The sequence below is a fragment of the Podarcis liolepis genome (genome assembly GCF_965112155.1).
Source record: "Podarcis liolepis genome assembly, chromosome: 7".
NCBI classification, from domain to species: Eukaryota; Metazoa; Chordata; class Lepidosauria; order Squamata; family Lacertidae; genus Podarcis; species Podarcis liolepis.
The window spans coordinates 11381518-11406686 of record NC_139561.1 but is presented as its reverse complement, the minus strand read 5'-3'; the positions used below and the strand labels follow the sequence as shown (position 1 = coordinate 11406686).

The window sequence follows — 25169 nt, the reverse complement described above, 5'->3', positions numbered from 1 at the left end:
GCCTTTGTTGGCAACTTAAGTCTCTCCAAAAGAAGATATTGGAGCACTCATAATTTACCCCTGCATTGGAGGGGGTTGAACTAGATGACGCGTGGGGTCCCTTCCAAATCTGCAATGCTAAGGTTCTGTGTATGTGCACAGAAAATAGTAGATCTAGCTGACAGGCAATGCATTGAGATCTGCACTGATCGTTGCAATGCGTCCCTAATTATTGGATATTCTTAGAAGGTTGCATAATCTTAGAAGGGGGCATAGCTGTGGCTATCATGAAGCAACCCTGCACTTCTGAATTTGCCACTACACTCCTGGGCAAGAAGCTGTGTTGTTCTGGGATAGTGGGGAGGAAAACCACAGACTAGGCCAACTGGGAAAAGAAACCACAGGGTAGATTGGCTTCACGGGATACTAGTTTTCCATTGTGAGCAACGGTTCTCCTCATTTGCAGGGCATCTTCCTCTTTGTGACGAATCAGCAACAGTTTGGCCATATCCTCTCGCTGGAGACTTACCAGACAAGCCACCTGCACAACGATCTCTGGCAGATCTTCAGCAACCCGGAGGTGAGGTGTCTCTTGTGGAATAACCCAGCGGGCAGTACCTTTCGCAAAACTTAGGAGCTAGCGGGATTTCTCTAGGAACCAGTTTGAAGGGAGAAATGTGTAAGCCGAGCAAGAGGAGAGGTCCTGCGTTCGTGCTGCTGCTGTGTGTTCAGCGGTGATGTGGGTTTTCCGGAAAGTTTTCAATAGTGCCGGTGGGAGTTTGAATAGTCCCAGCTGCAGGGATGGGAATCACAAGTGGGGAGAGTGCTTCTGCGCTCAGGTCTTGCTGGTGAGTTTCCCATTGATTCATCTCGTTGGCCACTGTGAGAACAGCAAGCTGGACTAGATGGGCCATTGGCCTGATCCTGCAGCCAGGCTCCCCTTATATTCTTAAGAGAATGGGAGCTTCCAATTTTAATTCAGCTGCAAACATTTGGGAGACATGGGGCATGCGATTTTCCCAGGGCCACCTGTTATGAGCTTAATTTTGAACCCCAGCCCAAGCTTTTAAAATTAGGGTGGATCTTTCTCAGACATGAGCCCCTGGGTAAGGTAAAGGTAAAGGGACCCCTGACCATTAGGTCCAGTCGTGGCCGACTCTGGGGTTGCGGCGCTCATCTCGCTTTATTGGCTGAGGGAGCCGGCATACAGCTTCCGGGTCATGTGGCCAGCATGACTAAGCCGCTTCTGGCGAACCAGAGCAGCGCACGGAAACGCCGTTTACCTTCCCGCCGGAGCGGTACCTATTTATCTACTTCCACTTTGACGTGCTTTCGAACTGCTAGGTTGGCAGGAGCAGGGACCGAGCAACGGGAGCTCACCCCGTGGCAGGGATTCGAACCACCAACCTTCTGATCGGCAAGTCCTAGGCTCTGTGGTTTAACCCACAGCGCCACCCTGAGCCCCTGGGTACCTGTCGCCAAATGGGCGTCTTGATAAAATTGACAATCATAAGCCATACATTCAAACATAGACGGAAGGACATGATATCTTCAATCCATTGGGTAATACATGGCGGACGCTTGTCTTTCCAGCCTTAAGTCTCTAATAGCCACTGTAAGGGCTTACACAAAACCATTTCACCCCTGTCCACCCGTTAGTCCCCACACCACAAGGATATGATTTAAGAATGTGTCACCTTCGTCACCCACCCAGCCCCCCAACGTTCATTTGTTCTTATTTTCTCCTGACACAGGACTGGAAGGAGAAATATATTCACGAAAATTACACCGCAGCCTTAAAAGGGAAACTGGTGGAAACGGTAAATAGCCCTTGACTCTTTTGAAACGGGACTGCTGAATTGGGGTGCCGAGGACCTAAAGAGCAGCATAGGCAAACTGAAGGAGGTGCCTGCTGCCAGGGCCCCACGTTCGGGTGCGCATGGCCTTTTCGGTGGTGGCTTCCCCGGAGATATTCATTTGGCTTCGTAGCTGGAGGCACTAATGCTTCTGAATGGCAGTTGCTGGAAACCACAGGAGGAGAGAGGGATCTTGGGTTCAGATCCTGTTTGTGGGCTCCCTTCTGGGGCACCTGGTTGGCTGATGTTCTGATCCAGCAGGCCCGTCTTATGTTCTGTGTTTTGCTTTCACCCAGTTCTAATATGTGGTTATTTTTTTCAAAAATCCTGTTTAGCACCACTTTGTGTGTCTGTGTGTATGGGAATTTATTTTATATTGCTTGTGTCTCAAGAGCATATTTCTTATCTTTGTAAGCTGCCTTGTGGATTTTTAAAAAGGTGGGTTATAAATCCTTCAACGTAAGTATCTGAATTCACGATATTTTATTTTGCAATCTATTTCTGAGACGTTTTGTTGCCTGCCATTTATTGGTTTATTTACCAAGTTTAAAAGAAAACACTTTTCAACAAGGCATCGCTAATCCGATACACAGTATACGATTAAGAGAAGATAATCAAAACAACGTATGAAAATAGAAATCAAAATGTATTTAAAAAAGAGAGAGAGAGTTACCACACTTCCTCTCCTGCTGCTTTCCCCCAGGGAAAACCACTCTTTAGTGCTCAATTGGACCAAACAGTAATTCAGGTTCCCCCCGGATTGCCTTTTGTTCCAATTGATCGCGAAAGAGCAGCTTTTGCCTTGGAAAGCAGCAGGGCAAGGGGACTCATGCTTTCTAGGCACGGCACAAGCCGAAGTGTGGACGAGCCAAAATGATGGAAGAAATTCATCTTAGTCAGCCGATGGATGAGTGACAGAAAAGGAGATGAATGGAACTCCCCAAGGAAAAGCACCCCAGAGGGCAATCACATAGTAGCAGTGCCTCTTCTGTGATTGCCCTGGAGCTTTGGAATTCCCTTCCACAAGAGATTCACTCATCTTCCTCTGCCCTCATTTGCTCTGCCCAGCACTGATTGGCTAGTGACGATTGGCTAGAGACTGTGACATACACAACAAAAAAGCAACGCTTGCAATGGAGATTCATTATAGGTTCTCAAACCTTTGTGGGGGGTTAGGAGTGGGGTGGGTTGTTTTCATACAAGAGGTGATGCTTCCTGAAATATCCAGAACCCTGACTGTTTTGGTCTTTATTTCCGTTTTCCTTTGCCCTTCCTCTCATACTCCCTAAGCTCTTACGGTTCTTCTGTCTTGCTAGCCCTGCCCGGATGTTTACTGGTTTCCGATATTTACCGACGCAGCTTGCGATGAACTCGTAGAAGAGATGGAGAATTTTGGCCAGTGGTCCAAGGGAGGCAACACGGTAAGGAAGCCCTTGGTGGTAAATCTACCAAATTCATTAACAGATGCATTTTAAAAGAAGGATTCTAATACAGTGGTGCCTCGCAAGACGAAAAGAATCCGTTCTGTGACTCTCTTCGTCTAGCGGTTTTTTCGTCTTGCGAAGCAAGCCCATTGACAGATTAGCGAATTAGCACTATTAGCGGCTTTTAGCGGCTTATCTGCTGATTGGATCAGCTGATAAGCAGCTTAGCGGCTTAGAAAAGGGGGGGGAGGGGGGGAAACCGCAGGAACTCGCAAGACATTTTCGTCTTGCGAAGCAAGCCCATAGGAAATTCGTTTTGCGAAGCACCTCCAAAACGGAGGGGGCGTCTTATAGATGGAAAAATATGGCATATACCACCCTATACCCGGAGGTCTCAGGGCGGATAACAGAATAGGAAGCACTCATATGGGAGGCCCTTTTGATTTTGGTAGTAATTCAGTTTGAAACTCTAGCCTGCATCAGTTAGGTAATGCAAATAAGCATTGAAAAGTAACTTGAAATACCAAGTGACAAAAATACTAGGATAAACAGTATAATAATTTTGTTGAAGCAACAGTTCTGATCAAATGTTGAACTGTGTGGGACCACAAAGGTGTGAGCACAAATCATTTAGACAAGGGTGTGGTTCTATTATTATTTTTTAAAATAACCTTTCAAAAGCACTTAACTATACAGGGCTAGTGCAATGCAAGCCACTCCACATTTTTCAGGAGCACAGATGTGAATATTCTGCCTCATATATTTTAGGGATTAGAGATAATATATATTCCTTCAGCTGTTCTGCAGCTGTACGACGAAGGATCAAATAAGGGTTCTTTAGTCCCCCGAGAAGACAGTATCCTTCGCAGACTTCTGAGGTCTGGCTTTCCTTGTACACACAGAAAGGAATAAGCTTCTAGAGCAGTGTTTCCCAACCGGTGTTCCGCGGCACACTAGTGTGCCGCGAGACGTTGCCTGGTGTGCCGTGGGAGGGAGGCGGGCGAGTCGGGCGGCGAGAGGCGGGGCGGCGAGGAGAGGCCGCCCAGCGCGGGGCTCTCGCCGTCTGCCTGCCTGGCTGCCTGTGTGGCGCTGACGTCACGGGGCTGTAACGTGCCCCACATAGGCACACGCGGGGCGGCGAGCGAGCTCCCTCCCTCATCCCATCGCCGCTCGCTTCGGCCGGCCTACTGGGCTGTCGCAGGCGGAAGGCCTGCGCATGCGCGAGGTTTTCGCGCCTTCGGGATTCCCTTCACGCCTTCCTCCTCCCGGGTCCTTGAGAGCGCGGGAAGCGGCAGCGCGAGACCGGCGTTGAGCCTGGTAGGTATTGCGCTTGCCAAGGCAGTCATTTGGGAAATGAAAACTTGCAAAGCAAGCAACCAGTTCAATCTGAAGTACGTGTATGCTTAATATCCTGTATCTGAAACCTGTTCTGCCCCTCCCCCACACTTGGTGCCATTTTCATCTACACATGCAGCAGAGTAAGTTGACCCAGAATAGTACCAATTCAGATGGCAGATGGGAGAATGACAGTGCTGAATGCTTTCCCATGTAGAACAGTCCCTGCAAATAAAAACCTAGCATATTTGGAAGAGGGATGCTAGCCTAACCATTATCTTCTATGCTGTTACTATTTTTTTTTTTTTTACATAAGTAAAAAGTGACCTTTCCCCATCTGGCATGGTGGTGTGCCTCGAGATTTTTTTCATGAAACAAGTGTGCCTTTGCCCAAAAAAGGTTGGGAAACACTGTTCTAGAGAGCATCATTCTGAAGCAAACCCTCAAAAACCATTGGCTCGCAGTGGGGATGCTGAGTTCCCCGTACCCAAACTGTGGAGCTCACTTCTGCAGGAGGAAGTGATGGGTACCAGCTTGGTTGGCTTTTAAAAAAAGGACCAGTTTGTGGAGGAGGTCTACTAGGCAAGCTGGCTATGCTCTCTCTCCAGTCAGAGGCAGGAATCCTCTTGAATACCATCAGCTGGAAGCCACAGGAAGGGAGTGTGCTATTGCCTTGAGTCTTGCTTGCAGGCTCCCCACAACGGGCAGGTGGTTGGCCACTGTGAGAAGAAGGTGCTGGACTGGACAGGCCACTGGCCTCATCCAGTAGGCTCTGCTTACATTCTTACTGGGTGTATTTTAAGGTTACCAGACGTCCCCGTTTCCCGGGGACAGTCCCCGGATTTACAAATCAGTCCCCTGAGAAAATCCTATCATTCCTATTGAAGTTGAAAAGTGTCCCTGGATTCATTGAAAAAAATCTGGTAACCTTAGTGTATTTGGGGCAGTTGTCACCCATTAGCCTCCCACTGTTGCTGTGATCAAATGGGGAGGAGGAGTCTGAATTATGTTGGGATACTGCCAGGAAGACAGGCGGACAGGCATCAGGCAGGCATCAGGCAGGCCCGCAGCCGGTCTCCCTTGGAACAGCATCAATCAGCGACACGAGCCTCAGATACTTTTACAGGCCGTGCATGCTCCATCAGCAGAGTGAATAAATCTTCTCACAGCAGAAGAGGGAGACAGAGAAATGTGTAAGCATAACGTACAGCATTTTATTCAGCATAGTTCAGGAACAAAGGAAAACATGTCTGCTTCCCTTTGTGTCCAGCAAAACAGCAGTGACACAAAAGCTATATACAAGCGGAAGTTCCCATCGAGAGCTGGAAGTAAACAGGCATGTGACACACAACGGTACCCTTTTAAGGTGGAACAGAACTATATCTTAACAGTGTACACCTCTGTTGCTCGTCGGAAGGGAGGTGGGATAGAAATGCAATAATAAAACTCAAATGCATAACCAGTGTAGTGTAGTGGTTAAGAGTGGTAGACCCGAAATCTGGGGAACCAGGTTCGCGTCTCCGCTCCTCCACATGCAGCTGCTGGGTGACCTTGGGCCAGTCACACTTCTCTGAAGTCTCTCAGCCCCACTCACCTCACAGAGTGTTTGTTGTGGGGGAGGAAGGGAAAGGAGAATGTTAGCCGCTTTGAGACTCCTTCGGGTAGTGATAAAGCGGGATATCAAATCCAAACTCCTCTTCTTCTTCTTAACCTGGCAGGACACCCGGATCCTGGGAGGATACGAAAACGTCCCGACGATCGATATCCACATGAACCAGATCAACTTTGAACGGGAGTGGTACAAGTTTCTCCTGGAGTACATCGCCCCCATTACGGAGAAGCTGTACCCTGGGTACTACACCAAGGTAAGGATCGGCTCATCTGTCGTTCTGAGAACATCCAGAATCTCATCAACAGGAATTGGGTCCTGCAGCAGGATTTGAACTGGAGACCCTAAGTTGGTGAAGGGGGGGGGGATGCCATAGGAAGTAATTGCTGGCCGTGGGAAGTAATTACAGGGAGAGGCGGTAGGTTGGAATATGCACAAATATGCTGTGGCGATCACACAGGGTCCCTGGACGTTTGACGGTCTATTGATCCCTGTGCCACCACTGTGATTGCTTCCCTGCTGCCACCAACCCGTTTCTCTCGCGTACACACAGAGTCCAGACAGTTGTTAACATTAAACCAAATACAGTGGTGCCTCGCAAGACGAAAAGAATCCGTTCTGTGATTCTCTTCGTCTAGCGGTTTTTTCGTCTTGCGAAGCAAGCCCATTGACGGATTAGCGGATTAGCGCTATTAGCAGCTTTTAGCAGCTTTTAGCGGCTTATCTGCTGAGCGGCTTAGCAGCTTAGAAAGGGGGGGGAACCAGCAGGAACTCGCAAGACATTGTCGTCTTGCGAAGCAAGCCCATAGGAGATTCGTTTTGCGAAGCACCTCCAAAACGGAAAACTCTTTCGTCTAGCGAGTTTTCCATCTTGCGAGGCATTCGTCTTGCAGGGCACCACTGTAAACAAGTTTATTTTATAAGCCTGAACAGGTTTATGGTTTCAGATAATTTTTCTTGTCAGTTTCTTAATCTTAGCTTCTTTACCAGCCTATACCTTCCTAATAACTCTTAACTGATTATCCCAACTGTCTAGCTGACTCCTCTTAACAGATTCTCTCACTCTCTCACATCAAACTATCCCAACCCACAGATGTATCCTCCCTCTCCCTTCTCTAACACCCGGCTGACTCCTTAACAACACTAACTCTAACTCTAACTCCTCCCCTTGGGTTCCCACTTGCCATTCACTTCACACTCATTTAACCCTTTCCTTATGACCCAGCATGATGTCACCTAGGAGGGCAAACGCCACATATGCGTTTTTAAAACCCCAAGAGGTATTGTGCTGTGGAAGGGCCGTAGAGCAGCTGTTGTGCATGCAGAAGGTCTCATCTTCAACCCCCAGGTGAAACTGGGGAAGATTCGTTCTTGAAACCCCGGAGAGCTGCTGCCAGTCAGCGCATGCAATACTGAACTAGATGGCCCAATACTCTGACTCAGGATAAGACGGTTTCCTGTGTCTTAAGAAAAGGGCCATAGTTCAGTGGTGGAGCATCTGCTTGGCTAGGTTCAGCCTTCAGCATCTTCAATCAGAACTGGGAATGTCCCTTTTTCTGAAACCCCGGAGAGCTGCTGCCAGTCAGTGCAGACAGTTCTAGATGGGCCAATTGGTCTAACTCAGTTTAAGGCGGCACAATGGAGCGCTGTAGCTCAACGCCTGCTTGGCATGAAGAAGGTTCCAAGCTCCAGGTAGAGCTGGGCTTCTCCCTTGTCTGAGAACCACTGCCAGTCCGTGTAGACAATACTGAACTGGATGGACCAAGTAGAAGACAGGATCCTGTGTTCCTGAGCCACCTTATATGGATTCAGGCTACCGGGCCATTTAGCTGGGCACTGACTGGCAGCAGAGTTCACCAGGGTTTCAGGCAAGAGATTTACCCAGGAAGACTTGGATCTTTCTCCATGCAAAGCACATCCTCTGCCACTCAGCTTCAGCTTGCTCTCCAACTAGTCAGCGTTTGGTGGGTGGGGGAATCAATTCGGGCAGGTTTGCTGTAGAAGCCAGCAGAGCACAGCACTAGTTGGCTGGCGGCTGTGACGTCTCAAACCCTCCCTTCCCTCAAGCTGCTTTGCAACCTGATTGCCCCCCCCCCAAAAAAAACAAAAGTGCCAAACAATCTTGATATACTAGTGGCTGCACAAAGCTTATGGGGAGAGGTGAGACTGACGACTGAATCAGTGATGCCACTCTTATCTGCTGCCTTGCCATAGACAGATCCTGAGCCTGACAACGCTCTGTCTTCGTTCCAATTGGCATGGTGGCCCTTTTCATGATGTTCTGTCCGCTCCTCATTACAGACCCAGTTTGAGCTGGCCTTTGTCGTCCGGTACAAACCCGACGAGCAGCCTTCGCTGATGCCGCACCATGACGCCTCCACTTTCACCATCAACATTGCCTTGAACCGCGTCGGAATAGATTACGAAGTAAGTGCCATTGGAGATTGTTCTTCCGGTCCCAAAAGCATCTGGAACCTAACGGGCTGGGATTCACAAGAAAATAAGAACAGCCTGCTGGATCAAGCCAATGGCCCACCTAATCCCATCCAAGTTGGTGGCCGCCACTGCTTCCTGTGGGTGTGAGTTCCACAGGTTAACTATGCTCTGCAAGAAGTCCTTTATTTTATGGATAGCTCAGTTGGTTAGAACATGGTGCTGATAACACGAAGGTTATAGGTTTGATCCCCATATGGGACAGCTGCATATTCCTGAATTGCAGGGGGTAGGCAAACTGAGGCCCGGGGGCCGGATCCGGCCCAATCGCCTTCTCAATCTGGCCCGTGGACGGTCTGAGAATCAGCATGTTTTTACATGAGTAGAATGTGTGCTTTTATTTAAAATGCATCTCTGGGTTATTTGTGGGGCATAGGAATTTGTTCATCCCCCCCCAATATAGTCTTGCCCCCTACAAGGTCTGAGGGACAGTGGATCGGCCCCCTGCTGAAAAAGTTTGCTGACCCCTGGCCTAGATGATCCTCAAGGTCTCTCACAACTCTGCGATTTTATGATCTGTCTTGAATCTTTCAACGCTCAGCTTCATTAGATGTCCACAAATTCCAGGGTTATGAGAGAGGGAGGGGGGGAAAATCCCTATTCACTTTCTCTGTGCCATATATGATTTTCTAAATCTCTATCGTGTTGTCTCTTACTCGCCTAAAATGTCCCAAACGCTGAAATCTTTCTTCACTAGCTGACCTCAGTTACCGCTCACAGTTAGCCTGGAGAGAGGTAAACATTTTCTGTTTATTGCATTAATATCCCACCTTTTCCTCCAAGGAGCACACATAGTTCTTCCTCATTTAATCCCTACAACAACCTTGGAAGGGAGGTTAGATCGAGAGGCGGCGACTGGCCGAAGGTTCCCCTAATCAGAGTGGCATGGCTGAGTGGAGATTTGAACCCTGGTCTCTTGGGTCCTAATCCAACACTTACGTAGAGGCACTCCCACACTTTCTAACATGCCCCCGTGTATAACACGCCTCCTATTTTGGGGGACTCAATATTAAGAAAATGGGGGGGGGAGAGATTGCCTCCGTGTATAAGACTACCCCCCTTTTTTAACATTATTTTTTATTTTTAAAAAACCTGGTCTTAAAAGTATGGTAAATAAAGTCATGTTCTCTCAGGAAAAGCTTGCCTGCATTATCAAGGCTGGATGTCTGATTTAGCAAGAAGAATAGGGTATCTCTTCTCTGTCTGGCTAGCTCAAGGCTGACTTTTTCCTGCACAAACATCCTTGACACAGTCTCAAGACAGTCTGAGTAAGCAGATTCTCCTAACAAAATCCTTTCACACGCTTTTTAAAAAAACAAAAAACCTTTTCTTCGCATATAGGCTATCTATCAAGGCATATAAAGTAAAGGTAAAGGGACCCCTGACCATTAGGTCCAGTCGTGGCCAACTCTGGGGTTGCGGCGCTCATCTCGCTTTATTGGCCAAGGGAGCTGGCGTACAACTTCCGGGTCATGTGGCCAGCATGACTAAGCCGCTTCTGGCGAACCAGAGCAGTGCACGGAAACGCCGTTTACCTTCCCGCCAGAGCGGTACCTATTTATCTACTTGCACTTTGACGTGCTTTTGAACTGCTAGGTGGGCAGGAGCTGGGACCGAGCAACGGGAGCTCACCCCGTCGCGGGGATTCGAACCGCCGACCTTCGGCAAGTCCTAGGCTCTGTGGTTTAACCCACAGCGCCATCCGCGTCCCTTCAGCATAAACAGTACTGTACTATAATTCCACTACAAAGCTTGTTGCTGTTTATTTTTTTTAAAAAAATGTTATTCCTTCTTTTCAGGGCGGAGGCTGTCGCTTCCTGAGGTACAACTGCTCCATCCGAGCGCCCCGGAAGGGGTGGACTCTCATGCACCCTGGCCGCCTGACCCATTACCACGAGGGCCTCCCCACCACCAAAGGGACCCGCTACATTGCTGTGTCCTTCCTTGACCCTTAGAGCTGCCTCTTCCGGAAGGACAGAGAACGGGGAGGGGGAACCCTTTCTTCCCATTTTTATGCCTCTGCAGGAAAAGCTCCACCAGGAATGAGGAATCCCTTGAATTTACGGAAAGGATTGGAGACAGATTCGTCATTTCTGCGCCCCACCTCTTGAGGAGGGTGTCCAGTTCCAAAGTCAGGGTGTTCCAGGCAGAATATTTCCTCCTCCTAATTAGCACCCTTCCTCCTAATTAACCTTTCACATGCGGCAGGATCCTTTGGAAATTTATCCTGCTCCAGCCTTGCTGAAACCCCCCATTTTGTTCCGTGAGGAGAGCTGCCTCAACAGATCCTGCCCACCATCCCTGGTGCTCAAAATTCCCCAGTCAGGGAAGCCGCCTCAATTTTTAGCCTCCAGCGAAGGGTTTCTCTGATTCTGCTTTTGTAGCATCTATTTAGAGACAGCCCAAAGTGTTTCTCTATACCTCTAAAGCACACAGTTCCCTTGACACCAAGAATCCTGGGAAATGTAGTTTGTTAAATAGTGCTACAAATCCCAGCACCCTTAAGTGTACAGTGGTGCCCTGCAAGACGAATGCCTCGCAAGACTGAAAACTCGCTAGACAAAAGAGTTTTCCGTTTTGGAGGTGCTTCGCAAAACGAATCTCCTATGGGCTTGCTTCGCAAGACGAAAATGTCTTGCGAGTTCCTGCAGGTTTTTTTCCCCCTTTCCTCCCCTTTTTCTAAGCCGCTAAGCCGCTTATCAGCTGATCCGATAAGCCAATAAGCCGCTAAAAGCCGCTAATAGCGCTAATCCGCTAATCCGTCAATGGGCTTGCTTCGCAAGACGAAAAAAACGCAAGACGAAGAGAATCACAGAACTGCGCTTCTCATGATTTTTTTTGGGGGGGGAGAGCCATGTGCTTTCAATGTGCCACTGTGTACGCAGCCCTAGACCTCCAGGCAGATCATCCAAATGGTGCCTCCCAGTTGCTGGTAAATATCTAATAATAAACTGAATAATTTTGCGATTTGGTCCCCTTTCTCGCATCCCAGGGGCAGCCACAACTCGCCCTCCTACCTCCACCCTGACCTACACTGAAGTGGTAAGGCGATGGCAGAATGAGAACATTAGCTGACTTCACTTCCTCCTGTTCTGCAAAGTGGGCAGGAGAAAGTCAAGTCAGGCTTGACTTAACATTGGATCAGTGGAGGCACCAATTTGCTAGGCAAATTCCTAGCATTCTAGTAATTTCTCCCCTTGGTCTGACGTCCGAAACAGATCAAAGGCAGGCACTTTCCAAGAGCTGTACGTATTTATTTGGGAAAGTTGCCCCCTTCCTTAGTAGGATGCCTAGTTTTCCTGCACAAAAAGTTGTACAGATTTCGACCAGAGATTTTTACAGTAAAAAGTTTACAAAAACATCGCAACGACTGTTGGTTTTCTTTACCGGTGGGGGCCCTCATGGAGGGAGGGGTCCCAATTCGCATTTCAGACACTGCACTGTGCAGAGAGGAGAGTCAGTGGGTCCTGCTTCTCTTAACTCTTAGATTCATCAACAATGTCATGCATTTAAGCTCTGGGTAGCAAAGCACAGACAGATTTGCTAATTTATGTGTGTGTGTGTGTGTGTGTGTGTGTGTGTGTGTGTGTGTGTATGAGAAAAAGATACCGTATTTTTCGTTCCATAAGGCGCACCTAGTTTTTAGAGGGGAAAATAAAGGAAAAAATATTATCCCCCCCCCCCAGCCCCAAAGAGCAAAGAAGCCAAGACAGCTAGCGGGATCCATCCCACTGGCTGTCTTGACTTCTGCCATAGCCGCGTGCAGCCTCTCCCACCCGGAGAGGTTGCGCGCAGCTATGGCAATTCCCCCACCTCCCGCAAAAGCCCACAGGAGCTGCGCACCCTTTAAGGAGTGCGCGACTCCTGTGGGCTTTTCTATGAGGAGGGAGAAGGGACTGACTGGCCGTGACAGTCCCTTCTCGCTCCTGGGGAAAAGCCCACAAGAGCTGCGCGAAGCTTGTGTGTGGCTCTTGGGGGCCTTTCCTGCCTGCCTCCCCCCTGCATTCGCTCCATAAGACGCGGGGAAAGTGTGTCTAATGGAGCGAAACGTACGGTAAATTCCAGAGAGGCCATCATGTTAGGCTGCAATGGATTGGATTGGATTGCTTTGCAATCACTTCAGCACCAGATAAATAAATAAAAACCACCCCCTTGGCCCTTGCTTGCAATGCATACCCATTGGCGTATACAGGACAACGTGATCTTTCAGGGATCCTGGTCCCAGGCTGTGTAGGGCTTTCAATACCCAACCCGCCACCTTGAACTTGACCTGGCAGCTCATTATCTGTGATCAAAGCCGTTGGCATCCATTTGTCCCAGAAGATGGTGGAAGAGAGCATCTTCGGGAGTGAACTCACAGCATTGGAGAGTTTCAGCACCTACTGTGGCCGTCAAGACAGATATGGGAGAGACATGTTTTGTTGCAGCTGGGGCAGGTGAGGAGTCTGGTTGTGCAGCTGCGAGTGCACTATGGAATTTTTCTCTGCGCAAAGTGCTTCTTCTTCTTCTTCTTCTTCTTCTTCTATTTATATTTATACTCCGCCCATCTGGCTGGGTTTCCCCAGCTACTCTGGGCAGCTTACAGCACATAAAAAATGGTAAAAACATTAGATATTAAAAATTTGCTGATATAGGGTGGCCTAGTCTACATACAACGGTACAACAGCCATATGATTCAAAAAGAAATAGCAATGCAACATAACGTTAAAATTAAAAATTAAAAGTGTATCCCTCATGGGCATAGCCAGGATTTATGTTACGGGGCTAGGACACCCACCTGTCTTGATCGCCTGTCTGGCTCTGTCTAGCAGATTCGGAATGAAATGTCTCAACAGCCGTTGTTTTCAATTACTTTCTTTGGACCCCAATAGTTCAGAGAAGTCTGTCAGAATCTTCAGTCATTTGAAAACTAGGAAGTTAAAAAATTAACACCAGGGAGTACCTTTCATGTGGTTAATGAGTACATTTTGCAAAATTACAAAGAACACACCTTTTTTTAATCTTACTTTTAAAAAATCTAAACTAAAACAAGTTTTCCTGGATTGCTGAAAACCATTTCAGTATTCCCTTCTCAAATTCCTCCTTTTTTCCCAATGCAGTTTTTCTGTGCACACTCAGTAAGCAGACTCCATTGTCTTTGCTCCCCATAAGATACTGAATGAGCTCTGTAGGGTACATATGGCGCACGGCTGAACAAGAGAGAGATTTCCATTTCAAATATTCTGATTATTTCCATTTTTAGTTAAGTATTTTTATTTATTTACTTGATTTGGAGGGGGCAGCTGCCCCCCCCTGCCCATGATATCACTACAACATCACTTAAACACACACATACTATTATTAACAATAATACTATATACTAATAATAATAATAAATAATAATAATAATAATAATAATAATAATAATAATAAATAATTACAGCCCACATATATATATATATATATCCCGTTCAGCTTCCAGCACCGGGACTTACCTCTCCCTGCAACCTTGCATTGGAGCTGGAAGGACGCAAGGGAAGGCCTAACAGGAAACTACATCTCCCATGAGGCAGTGGGGGTTATGGCCGTCGCGGTTGGCGTGACGTCACCTCCCGGCGCTTCCCTCTGACGATGCCCGGGGCTTGGTTCCTTCTCGCAGCAGCGCAGTCCGGGGGAGAAGAAGGTGAAGGTGAGAGAGCAGCAGCGCCTGGGGAGCGGGCGAGGCGAGTGGACGCGTGTCAGCGGGTTCAGACGTGGCAGCCCTCGAACCAAGTGCCGCTTCGCTAAAACCCCACTTGCTTGGCGTTTGGAGGAGGAGGGTGAGGGTGGCGGCGTTCCCTCGCGTGCGCGACACGTGTCGGCTCGGGTCACGCGTGCAAGGTGTGCGGCCAGGTGAGGCTCCGCGCACGTGGGTCGGGCATGTGCCAGGTGGGCGGGCGCTGGCTGGCTGCAGCCACAGTCTGAAGGGCGTGGCTGGCATGGGTGGCCTTGGGGCGGACTGGCAGGTGCGAGGGGTCGGGGTGACGGTAGGATCCAGGTGCGGGAACCCCCTGCAAAACGAAAGACTGTTCCTTCTGCAAGGTATGAGCGTGAAGGTAAGCAGGTAGGGGGTGGCTGGATGCGGGGGGTGTGTGGTTTGGGCAGGGAGGGGCAGCTGCCCCCCAAATCAATAAAAATGCATAGCAAACTAAGGTTCTGCGCCCCCTAACAAAAGGCCTGCCCCCCTAAATCCTGGCTCCGTCCATGGGCCTGCAGTTCAGGGGCGGGACATCTGCTTTGAATGCAGAAGGTTTGATACCCAGAATCTGCAGGTAGGATTGGGGCCAGGGCTGGATTTAAGTTTGATGAGGCCCTAAGCAACTGAAGGCAATGGGCCCTTTATATGCCCAGCTGTCCTTTGTCAACAACAAATTGTCGCTGTTTTTTTGTGTTGAATATATGCTATATGGGGACGTGGGTGGCGCTGTGGGTTAAACCACAGAGCCTAGGACTTGCCGATCAGAAGGTCGGTGGTTCGAATCCCTGCGACGGGGTGAGCTCCCGCTGCTCGGTCCCTGCTCCTGCCAACCTAGCAGTTCGAAAGCATGTCAAAGTGCAAGTAGATAAATAGGTACCGCTATGGTGGGAAGGTAAACGGCGTTTCCGTGCGCTGCTCTGGTTCGCCAGAAGCGGCTTAGTCATGCTGGCCACATGACCTGGAAGCTGTATGCCGGCTCCCTCGGCCAGTAAAGCAAGATGAGCGCCGCAACCCAGAGTCATCCGCGACTGGACCTAATGGTCAGGGGTCCCTTTACCTTTACCTAAGCTACTGAAGGTAATAGGGACTCTTATATGTCCAGCTGTCCTTTGTCAACAACAAATTGTCACTGTTTTTTTGTGTTGAATATATGCTATATGGTAATTTATGGACCTAATAGGTATCTAAAGCCATTTGCACATCTTGCCATGCAACCAGAATGTAGGCACCCTATATATAGAAATGAGCAAACCAGTGATATTTTAGGGAGCGGGCGGGGCCCATTACTTACATCACAGGAGCCTACACAACACAAAACACTGTTGCTGTATGTGGGTTTTATTTTATTTGTTTTTTATCTTATATTTTGGAAGCGTACATCCAGTTATTTATCTCATGTCTACAACTCGAGGTGATGTGCATTGGGTCCATCTAGTTCAGCATTGCCAACACTGGTTGGCAGCCAGGGCCAGATTTAGGTTTGATGAGGCCCTAAGCAACTAAAGGCAATGGGGCCCTTTATATGTCCAGCTGTCCTTTGTCAACAACAAATTGTCGCTGTTTTTAGTGTTGAATGGTGGCACTGTGGGTTAAACCGCGTCTACTCACAAGCAAGTCCTACCTAACTTAAAGGGACTTACTCCCAGGTCGGGTAGGGCTAGGACTGCCGCCTCAGGCTCTCTTTAAATTTAAATTTATTTATATTGTGCCTTCCCACCGGAGCTGCGACTCGACGCAGCTCACAAAAATTAAAAACTGTTGGAAACATTGCAAAGCTAAAAACAGATATTAGCTCAGAAGTAGCTAAACTGTGCTAGAATTGAAACGATGGAAAGACAAATCTGTTAAAATGCAAGTGGTGCAAACCGCAACAGCCCTTCCTTACAAAAACCCAAACCAATTAGTCCCCAAAGGAATGGCGTTGACCTGCCTGCAAAGGACAGCAAGGAGGGAGCCAGTCTGACTTATCTAGGGGGGAGGTCCAAAGTCTGGGAGCAGCCACCGAGAAGGCCCTGTTATGTAGCCCCATCCAGCGTGCCTGTGGGGGTGGCAGGATCGAGAGAAGGGCCTTCCCGAAGATCTCAAAACCCGGGCCGGTTCACGTGAGGACATTGGATCTTTCACATAGCTTGGACCTCAGCCCTATAGGGCTTTATAGGTAGTGAGGTGAGGTGACAATATTCTCCGGAGAATATTCTTGAGAATGAGAATAATGATTTTTTTTGATCCAGTTACATTACTGGGCATTGTGCCATTCACCATTGGCAGTTCTGAAATGTGAGCTACAGAAAACTTTTTTTTTGTTGTTTTAAAAATGCTATTCATTTAATTTGATAAACATTTGAATTCATATGTATTCCAACTATATGTAATAGCCTTTTTTCTACTTTGGATTGACCTTATTCTTAGCAATTCTATACCCTTGGCCATACAGTGTGATTTTTTTACAGAAAGCAGCTTCAATACTTTATACACTTAAAGTCCCTGGGCCTAGGTCTATACAATTATATGTAACAGCATGTGAGGTGGCCGTGATTTAAACAGTTGACGTTTGCCCATGAATAAACGTGCATATTAACTAATTATCTCATTTTCAATGCATTAAAATGATATCATTTTCAATGCATTAAAATGAATATTCTCCTATTTTAAATGAAGATTCTCTAATATTCTCATTAATCGAGAATATTCTTGTGAATATTCTCCAAAAGATTGTTCTCGAGAATTTAACCTCACTATTTATAGGTCATTACCAGTGCTATGACCAGTGCTATTACCAGGTCCTGTATACCTGAAGGAGCGTCTCCACCCCAATCGTTCAGCCCGATCACTGAGATCCAGCGCCGAGGGCCTTCTGGCGGTTCCCTCACTGCGAGAAGTGAGGCTACAGGGAACCAGACAGAGGGCCTTCTCGGTAGTGGCGCCCGCCCTGTGGAACGGCCTCCCATCAGATGTCAAAGAGATAAATAATTACCTGACATTCAGAAGACATCTTAAGGCAGCCCTGTTCAGGGAAGTTTTTAATATGTAACGCTGTACTGCTTTTAACACTGATTGGGAGCCGCCCAGAGTGGCTGGGGAAACTCAGCCAGATGGGTGGGGTATAAATAATATATTATTATTATTATTATTATTATTATTACTATGAGTTGTGCTTGGAAACAGACCAGTAGCTAGTTGGGGCTTCTGTAGCAAGGGAGCCTTCTGTTCCTCATAGCCAAACCTGGCCAACAATATGATTGCAGCTCTTTGGGCAGATTGGATTTTCCTAATGCTTTGCATAGGCATGTTTGCTCCCTGGTCTGTGGGTGGCTGGCGCCATTGAAGTCCCCCTGGAGTCTTTGCTGATATCTTTTTGGCGCCTTAAGCCTTAACTTTCCCATCTACGCTTGAGATGGACTGAGCTGATTTTGCTCTGCTGTGCTGCCAAACCTTCCTGTAGCTGTTAGTGGGTTGTTTTATATGTCTGTATAAATCGGAGGTGTTCATATCACGACGTTTCATGTGAATTTTTGCTGGTGTCGTGGTTAAGTTTTTAAATGTAAGTCGCCTGGAGATCTGAGTGCCTAAACAATCTAATAGGGATTTATTTGCATGCATTTTTCTCTTTTTGCTGTAAGGGAAAGAGTTGTTGTTTCTGAATAGCATTAAGATATTCCGTGTCGTCGCCATCGTTTCTAAATGCATTAGAAAATACTTAATAAAATACGGTGTCGGGGAGAAAAATGGTGGAAAGGATGGTGTGTTTCTTAGTTGGATTCAGGCAACACCTGCGCTATTTACAGCACCTTAAACAGTTATGGCTTCCCCACGAAACCCCGTTTAGTCGTGTCCGTTTAGTCGTGTCCAACTCTTCTTGTCTCTCCATGGACCAGAGCACGCCAGGCACTCCTGTCTTCCACTGCCTCCCGCAGTTTGGTCAAAGTCATGCTGGTAGCTTCGAGAACACTGTCCCACCATCTCGTCCTCTGTCGTCCCCTTCTCCTTGTGCCCTCCATCTCTCCCAACAACAGGGTCTTTTCCAGGGAGTCTTTTCTTCTCATGAGGTGGCCAAAGTATTGAAGCCTCAGCTTCAGGAACTGTCCTTCCAGTGAGCACTCAGGGCTGGTTTCCTTAAGAATGGATAGGTTTGATCTTCTTGCAGTCCATGGGACTCTCAAGAGTCTCCTCCAGCACCAGAATTCAAAAGCATCAATTCTTCAGCGATCAGCCTTCTTTATGGTCCAGCTCTCACTTCCATGCATCACTACTGGGAAAACCATAGCTTTAACTATCCCGACCTTTGTTGTCAAGGTGATGTCTCTGCTTTTTAAGATGTTGTCTAGGTTTGCCATCGCCTTTCTCCCAAGAAGCAGGCGTCTTTTAATTTCGTGACTGCTGTCACCATCTGCAGTGATCATGGAGCCCAAGAAAGTGAAATCTTTCACTGCCTCCATTTCTTCCCCTTCTATTTGCCAGGAGGTGATAGGCCCAGTGGCCATGATCTTCGTTTTTTTGCTGTTGAGCTTCAGACCATATTTTGCGCTCTCCTCTTTCACCCTCATTAAAAGGTCCTTTAATTCCTCCTCACTTTCTGCAATGTTGTGTCATCGGCATATCTGAGGTTGTTGATACTTCTTCTGGCAATCTTAATTCTGGCCCCTTACAGAGCTTCAATTCCCATAATTCCTTGGTGAGAGGCATTGATTGTTAAGCCACTCTTTGCGGGAAACTGGGGACTCCTGACACCCCTTAGCATCCCTTAAAAAACTACAGTTCCCAGGATGCTTTGGGGTAAGCCGGGGCTCTTTAAAGTGATCTGGCGCTGCCTTAAATGTGTGGTGCAGATGGAACCCTAGGGATACACAGCGGCGGCTTGGGGGCACTTGCACCATTGGCAGGAAAAATGCAAACAGCAGCTGTGCGTCTGGGGCATGTGCATTCTCTAATCCTGTCCAACTTTCTCTCCTTGCAGTGACGGGGGAGCAAATTGGATTTGGAGCAGGGGAAACAGCTTCTTCACCTTTTCTCTGAACCGCTTAGGAAACAAGACGCAGGACATGATCGCCCTTTGAGAACCCAGCCTGTGCCTTAGAAGTAAGTTGGGCAGCGATTTGGGGCGGGGCGGGAGATGTTCCTCAAACATACATGCACCCATAATTTTATTTGTATGCCATAATAATAATAATTTATTATTTGTACCCCGCCCATCTGGCTGGGTTTCCCCAGCCGCTCTGGGCGGCTTCCAACAAAGATTAAAAATACATTAAACCTTTCTGTCGTTAACACAAGGCGCCTTGCAACACGGACAAAATTGCATACTGCAACAAAAATAGTTGTAAACAACGGATAAAACACATTCAGAAAGTGCGCAGCCAAATCAAAAAATTCCCCCAATAAATCATAGTAAGTTCTAAAATAAAGACACACACAAAATTATATTGGTAACAGCAACAACTGCAACGATTCACAGCCAAGGTGTGGAACCTACATAGAAACCAACTTCATGAGACCAGGTTTATTTTGATTATGTAAGACATGGAGAAAGCAGATACGGAGAGGTCCCCCCCCACCCCCCCGCAATAATGCTAGAACTCATGGACATTCAATGAAGTTACCGTATTTTTCACCCTATAGGACGCACTTCCCCCCTCAAAAAATGAAGGGGAAATGTGTGTGCGTCCAATGGGGCGAATACAGGCTTTCGCTGAAGCTTGGAGAGCGAGAGGGGTTGGTGCGCACTGACCCCTCTCGCCCTCCAGGCTTCAGGAAGCTATCAGCAAGCCTGGGGAGCCCGCAGGAGTTCCCGCAGGGCCCCCTAGGCTGCGGATAGCAGCCTGCTGCCCGGAGCGTGGGGTGCGCTGAAGCAGAGTGCCCCGCGCTTTGGGCAGATATCCGCAGCCTGTTTTTTCCTTTATTCCCCCCCCCCCCAAAAAAAAACTAGGTGCGCCCTATAGGGTGAAAAATACGGTAAATTTTGGGAGATTCAGGACAGAGAAAAGGAAGTGCTTCATGCAGCACTTAGTTAAACCATGGAACTCACTGACACAAGGTGCAGCAGCGGCCATGGACCTGGATGGGTTTAACAGAGGATTGGACAAATTCATGGATGGCTTTGTTCACTGTTTTTTATTTGTTTGTTTTGTTTATTATTAAATTAATTTATACCCCACCTATTTATATCAAGCCTTTATCCCTGTGCGGGACCCAAGGTGGCTCACAACATCAATTTAAAAAGATAAATCGCTAAAATCAAGCAGTATATAAGTAACCCTATTAAAAACAGCGCTGCAGAAAACTTTAAACCACTTAAAAGCGCGCACACAGAGTAAAACACCAACCCACAGAAGAACTTGGTGCAACAGAAGCGGCTTAGTCATGCTGGCCACATGAACCCAGAAGCTGTACGCCGGCTCCCTCGGCCAGTAAAGCGAGATGAGCGCCGCAACCCCAGAGTCAGTCACGACTGGGCCTAATGGTCAGGGGTCCCTTTACCTTTACCTATTGTTTCCTGTTCTGAAAGTGGCAGGACTTTGAGCAGGTGGGAGGGGAGAGTGGTTGAAAATAAAAACCTTTAGCATCCCTGGAGGATCCCCTTCTCGATGCAGCTGGTTCACGTTGCATTTGAGCATAAGAATGTAATAAGAACTTTAAGACAACACCCGAAGAAGAATGGCAACTTGAAGTTGACACAATATGCGCAGCTTGCAGACTTAACATATAGAATAAGAGAACAAGAAGAACGTAACGTTTGGAGAAGATCGGAAAATGTTTATTGAATACAGTGGTACCTCAGGTTAAGAACTTAATTCGTTCTGGAGGTCTGTTTTTAACCTGAAACTGTTCTTAACCTGAAGCACCACTTTAGCTAATGGGGTCTCCTGCTGCCACCGTCACGCGATTTCTGTTCTCATCCTGAAGCAAAGTTCTTAACATGAAGCACTATTTCTGGGTTAGCGGAGTCTGTAACCTGAAGCGTCTGTAACCTGAGGTACCACTGTATATGGGAAATAATTGTGTACAGAGGAAAACGCTGGCGGTGTTAAGATAAATTAAACAGTGTAAATATGTTTTGATGGATGCAATAATAGAATACTGAATGGTATAGTTTTTGTAAAATATGCAGGGGTTTATGATGTGTAAAATAAACGATGGAAAGAGAAGAAGGGAAGTCATGGATAGGGAAGGAAGGGAAGCATGTAAAAATGAGTACTTTAAATTGTAAAACAGAAAATTTAATTAAAAATGATATACACAAAAAAGAACGTTAAGACGACTCTTGCTGGATCAGGAATGGTCCAGCATTATCCGACCATATAATAATAATGCGTTATTATTATTAATAATGGTCCAGTCCTCTTTTACAGCCTTCTAGGTTGGTGTCTGTAAACACCTCCTGTGGCAATGAGTTCCATAGTTTAACTCTGCTCTGCATGAAGAACCACAGGGTTTATCTGACTGTTTGCTCCTCTCTTTCCCTCTTCCCTGCCCCACACTTGCCCCCCTATAGCGCAATGTCCCTGCTCTTCCCTTGCTCCAAGTCCATTGTCTCCGGCAAGAAGGACAAGAGACACATGGCGGAAGTCAACGCCTCCCCACTCAAGCACTTCGTCACCGCCAAGAAGAAGATCAATGGCATCTTTGAACAGCTGGCTGCCTACATCCAGGAGAGCTCAGCATTCCTGGAGGGTAAGGCGGCCTCTTCTGCGTGTCGTGTTTTCAAAACAACTTGCCTGCTTGCCACGGGCGACGAGGAATTTGTGTAGGCGAGCAAGTGGAGAATAAATGGGGGCGGCTGGTTTAAATTGGAAACGTAAGCTGGTGTGTACGGAGTCGGTGCTAAAGATAAACCAAGAGTCTAGTCCTCATGGTTCTGAATTTAAACAGAAACCGAGGAAGCTGCCTTATACGGTGTCTACCTTACCTAGGAAGCCTGCCCAGTCTGCGGTTCTCCAAAGTCTTCCTTCAGTTGCTGCTCTCCTTTTAACTGGAGAATGACCTTGCAAGATTCCCCTGGCCTGAAACTTTGGAGACCTGCTGCCTGTCCGTGTAGACATTACTGAGGTAGATTGACCCAAGGGCAACTGATATTCAGAAGCGTTGCAGCTTCAAAGCATTGTGGCTGGTAGCCATCGATAGGCCCCAGGATTTGCCAGACTCTGAACACAGTGCCTAATAATAATAATAATAATAATAATAATAATAATAATAATAACAATTTATTTTTTATACCCCGCCCATCTGGCTGGGTTTCCCCAGCCACTCTGGGCGGCTTCCAACAAAACACTAAAATACAATAACCTATTAAACATTGAAAGCTTCCCTAAACAGGGCTGGCTTCAGATGTCTTCTAAAAGTTTGGTAGTTATTTTTCTCTTTGACATCTGGTGGGAGGGCGTTCCACAGGGCGGACGCCACTACCGAGAAGGCCCTCTGCCTGGTTCCCTGTAACTTGGCTTCTTGTAGCAAGGGAACCGCCAGAAGGCCCTCGGCACTGGACCTCAGTGTCCGGGCAGAACGATGGAGGTGGAGACGCTCCTTCAGGAATACTGGACCGAGGCCGTTTAGGGCTTTCAAGGTGCGCAGCCTGGGAGTCATTCTGGACTCTCAGCTGTCCATGGAGGTGCAGGTCAATTCTGTGTCCAGGGCAGCTGTTTATTAACTCCATCTGGTACACAGGCTGAGACCCTATCTGCCTGTAGACTGTCATGCCAGAGTGGTGCATGTTCTAGTTATCTCCTGCTTGGACTACTGCAATGCGCTCTACGTGGGGCTACCTTTGAACGTGACCCGGAAACTACAACTAATCCAGAATGTGGCACCAACACTTTGAATTGTGCTCGGAAACATACTGGGAGCCAGTGTAGGTCTTTCAGGACCAGTGTTATGTGGTCTTGGCAGCCACTCCCAGTTACCAGTCTAGCTGCCGCATTCTGGATTAGTTGTAGTTTCCGGGCCACCTTCAAAGGTAGCCCCACGTAGAGCGCATTGCAGTAGTCCAAGCGGGGGATAACCAGAGCATGCACCACTCTGGCGAGACAGTTCGCGGGCAGGTAGGGTCTCAGCCTGCGTACCAGGTGGAGCTGGTAGACAGCTGCCCTGGACACAGAATTGACCTGCACCTCCATGGACAGCTGTGAGTCCAGAATGACTCCCAGGCTGCGCACCTGGTCCTTCAGGGGCACAGTTACCCCATTCAGGACCAGGGAGTCCTCCACACCCACCCGCCTCCTGTCCCCCCGAAACAGTACTTCTGTCTTGTCAGGACTCAACCTCAATCTGTTAGCCACCATCCATCCTCCAACCATCTCCAGACACTCACACAGGACCTTCACCACCTTCACTGGTTCCGATTTGAAAGAGAGGTAGAGCTGGGTATCATCATTCCTACATTTCTCTTGAAACTAGAACTTGGTTAAGAACCAATGAGGACTAGAACCTTACTTTAGTAAAAGCATGGCAGCCCTTGTAGATTTGGCTCCCTTTTTGCTTCAGAAACGCACAGGAATGTGGAGCTGGACCCCATCACCACAGAGGAGCAAGTGCTGGAGGTCAAAGGCTACCTGTCCAAGGTGGGCGGCATCAGCCAGGTGTTGGCCCGGCGTCACATGAAGGTGGCCTTTTTCGGACGGTGAGTGGGGCGCCAGGCAAGCGGTCTTGTGCCCGGTCAGGAATTTGGCTGAGGGTGGAGGGAAGACTGCGGCAGGTGGCAGAAGCTCTACAGCGTGCCCTTCTCTGCCAGCAAATGCCAGCTTGATTGAGTCACCTTCTCCTTTTACTCTCGGCTGGAAAAAGTTAACACTTCTGAAGCTCAGATCCCTGCTCAGCCATAAAAAGGTGGCAGAGAAGCCTTTTCCCCCACCCCGAGGGCCAAATTCCCTTCTGGACAGCTTCCTGAGGGCCACATGCCAGTGCTTTGCAGGGCCAGAGGAAAAAGTGGATAGAGCAGTAACTGGATTTTCGACCTTTGTTTTTATATATATGTGTGTGTGTGTGTGTGTGTGTGTGTATAATGTGTATATGTGTCTTTATAGATAGATAGATAGATGATAGATAGATAGATAGATAGATAGATATATACACACTCACACTACACACACACACACACACACACACACATATTATATATATATATATATATGGGACGTGGGTGGCCCTGTGGGTTAAACCACAGAGCCTAGGACTTGCTGATTATGAAGGTCGGCGGTTCGAATCCCCGCGACGGGTGAGCTCCCCTTGCTCGGTCCCTGCTCCTGCCAACCTAGCAGTTCGAAAGCACGTCAAAGTGCAAGTAGATAAATAGGTACTGCTCCGATGGGAAGGTAAACGCGTTTCTGTGGGCTGCTCTGGTTCACCAGAAGCGGCTTAGTCATGCTGGCCACATGACCCAGAAGCTGTACGCCGGCTCCCTCGGCCAATAACGCGAAATGAGCGTTGCAACCCCAGAGTCGGTCACAACTGGACCTAATGGTCAGGGGTCCCTTTACCTTTACTATATATATATGTGTGTGTGTGTGTGTGTGTGTATAAACTTTTTTATTGGTTTTTGCATATATTTTCCAAACAAATCATGTCATTTCATCTCATCTCATACATCATTTTGGCTATTTTAGCCTGAGACTTCCATCAACCACATCTAATGATTTTCAAACCTCCTCTTTTAACCTCCTCTTTTAATCTCACATTTATTATCCTATTACTTTTAATAGTAATACTTTTAATAGTCAGTAACTTAGAATCCATTCTCACAAATCTTTTCTGTAATATTTGATATAGTT

The 25169-nt window shown here is 47.7% G+C and overlaps 2 protein-coding genes and 2 long non-coding RNA genes across 15 annotated transcripts in view; 2 read left to right on the top strand and 2 right to left on the bottom strand.

Annotated features, from left to right (window-relative positions):
• PLOD1 (procollagen-lysine,2-oxoglutarate 5-dioxygenase 1) overlaps nt 1–12057 on the top strand; it is a 36513-nt gene extending 24456 nt beyond the window's left edge. The window contains exons 14-20 of one of the 2 annotated variants that reach the window (XM_083514665.1): nt 446–559; nt 1734–1799; nt 3152–3256; nt 6313–6459; nt 8505–8630; nt 10496–11208; nt 11512–12057. In XM_083514665.1, coding sequence (XP_083370791.1) covers nt 446–559; nt 1734–1799; nt 3152–3256; nt 6313–6459; nt 8505–8630; nt 10496–10651 — 714 coding nt within the window. In that variant the 3' untranslated portion in view covers nt 10652–11208; nt 11512–12057. Of the gene's footprint in view, nt 1–445; nt 560–1733; nt 1800–3151; nt 3257–6312; nt 6460–8504; nt 8631–10495; nt 11212–11511 lie in introns of both variants that reach the window. The other variant, XM_083514666.1, reaches the window with a different exon arrangement.
• The window catches only part of LOC310712104, a 32783-nt gene extending 18506 nt beyond the window's left edge, over nt 1–14277 (bottom strand). The window contains exons 1-3 of one of the 2 annotated variants that reach the window (XR_014528762.1): nt 14171–14277; nt 13474–13605; nt 8564–8686 (exon numbers count right to left, since the gene is read on the bottom strand). This is a non-coding gene — a long non-coding RNA (uncharacterized lncRNA). Of the gene's footprint in view, nt 1–8563; nt 8687–13473; nt 13606–14170 lie in introns of those variants that run through there. The other variant, XR_014528761.1, reaches the window with a different exon arrangement.
• The window catches only part of LOC310712110, a 159962-nt gene that overhangs the window by 61045 nt on the left and 73748 nt on the right, over nt 1–25169 (bottom strand). The gene's annotated exons all lie outside the window — the stretch shown is intronic.
• Nucleotides 14298–25169, top strand: part of MFN2 (mitofusin 2) — a 37287-nt gene continuing 26415 nt past the window's right edge. For 2 of the 10 annotated variants that reach the window (XR_014528749.1, XM_083514648.1), the window contains exons 1-4: nt 14298–14364; nt 19367–19488; nt 21902–22080; nt 23887–24022. Coding sequence is in view for 7 of the 10 variants with exons in the window: in XM_083514648.1 (XP_083370774.1) it covers nt 21906–22080; nt 23887–24022 (311 nt within the window). In the remaining 3 variants the exon portion in view is untranslated. Of the gene's footprint in view, nt 14568–14644; nt 14771–19366; nt 19489–21901; nt 22081–23886; nt 24023–25169 lie in introns of those variants that run through there. The other 8 variants (XM_083514651.1, XM_083514653.1, XR_014528750.1 and 5 more) reach the window with 8 other exon arrangements.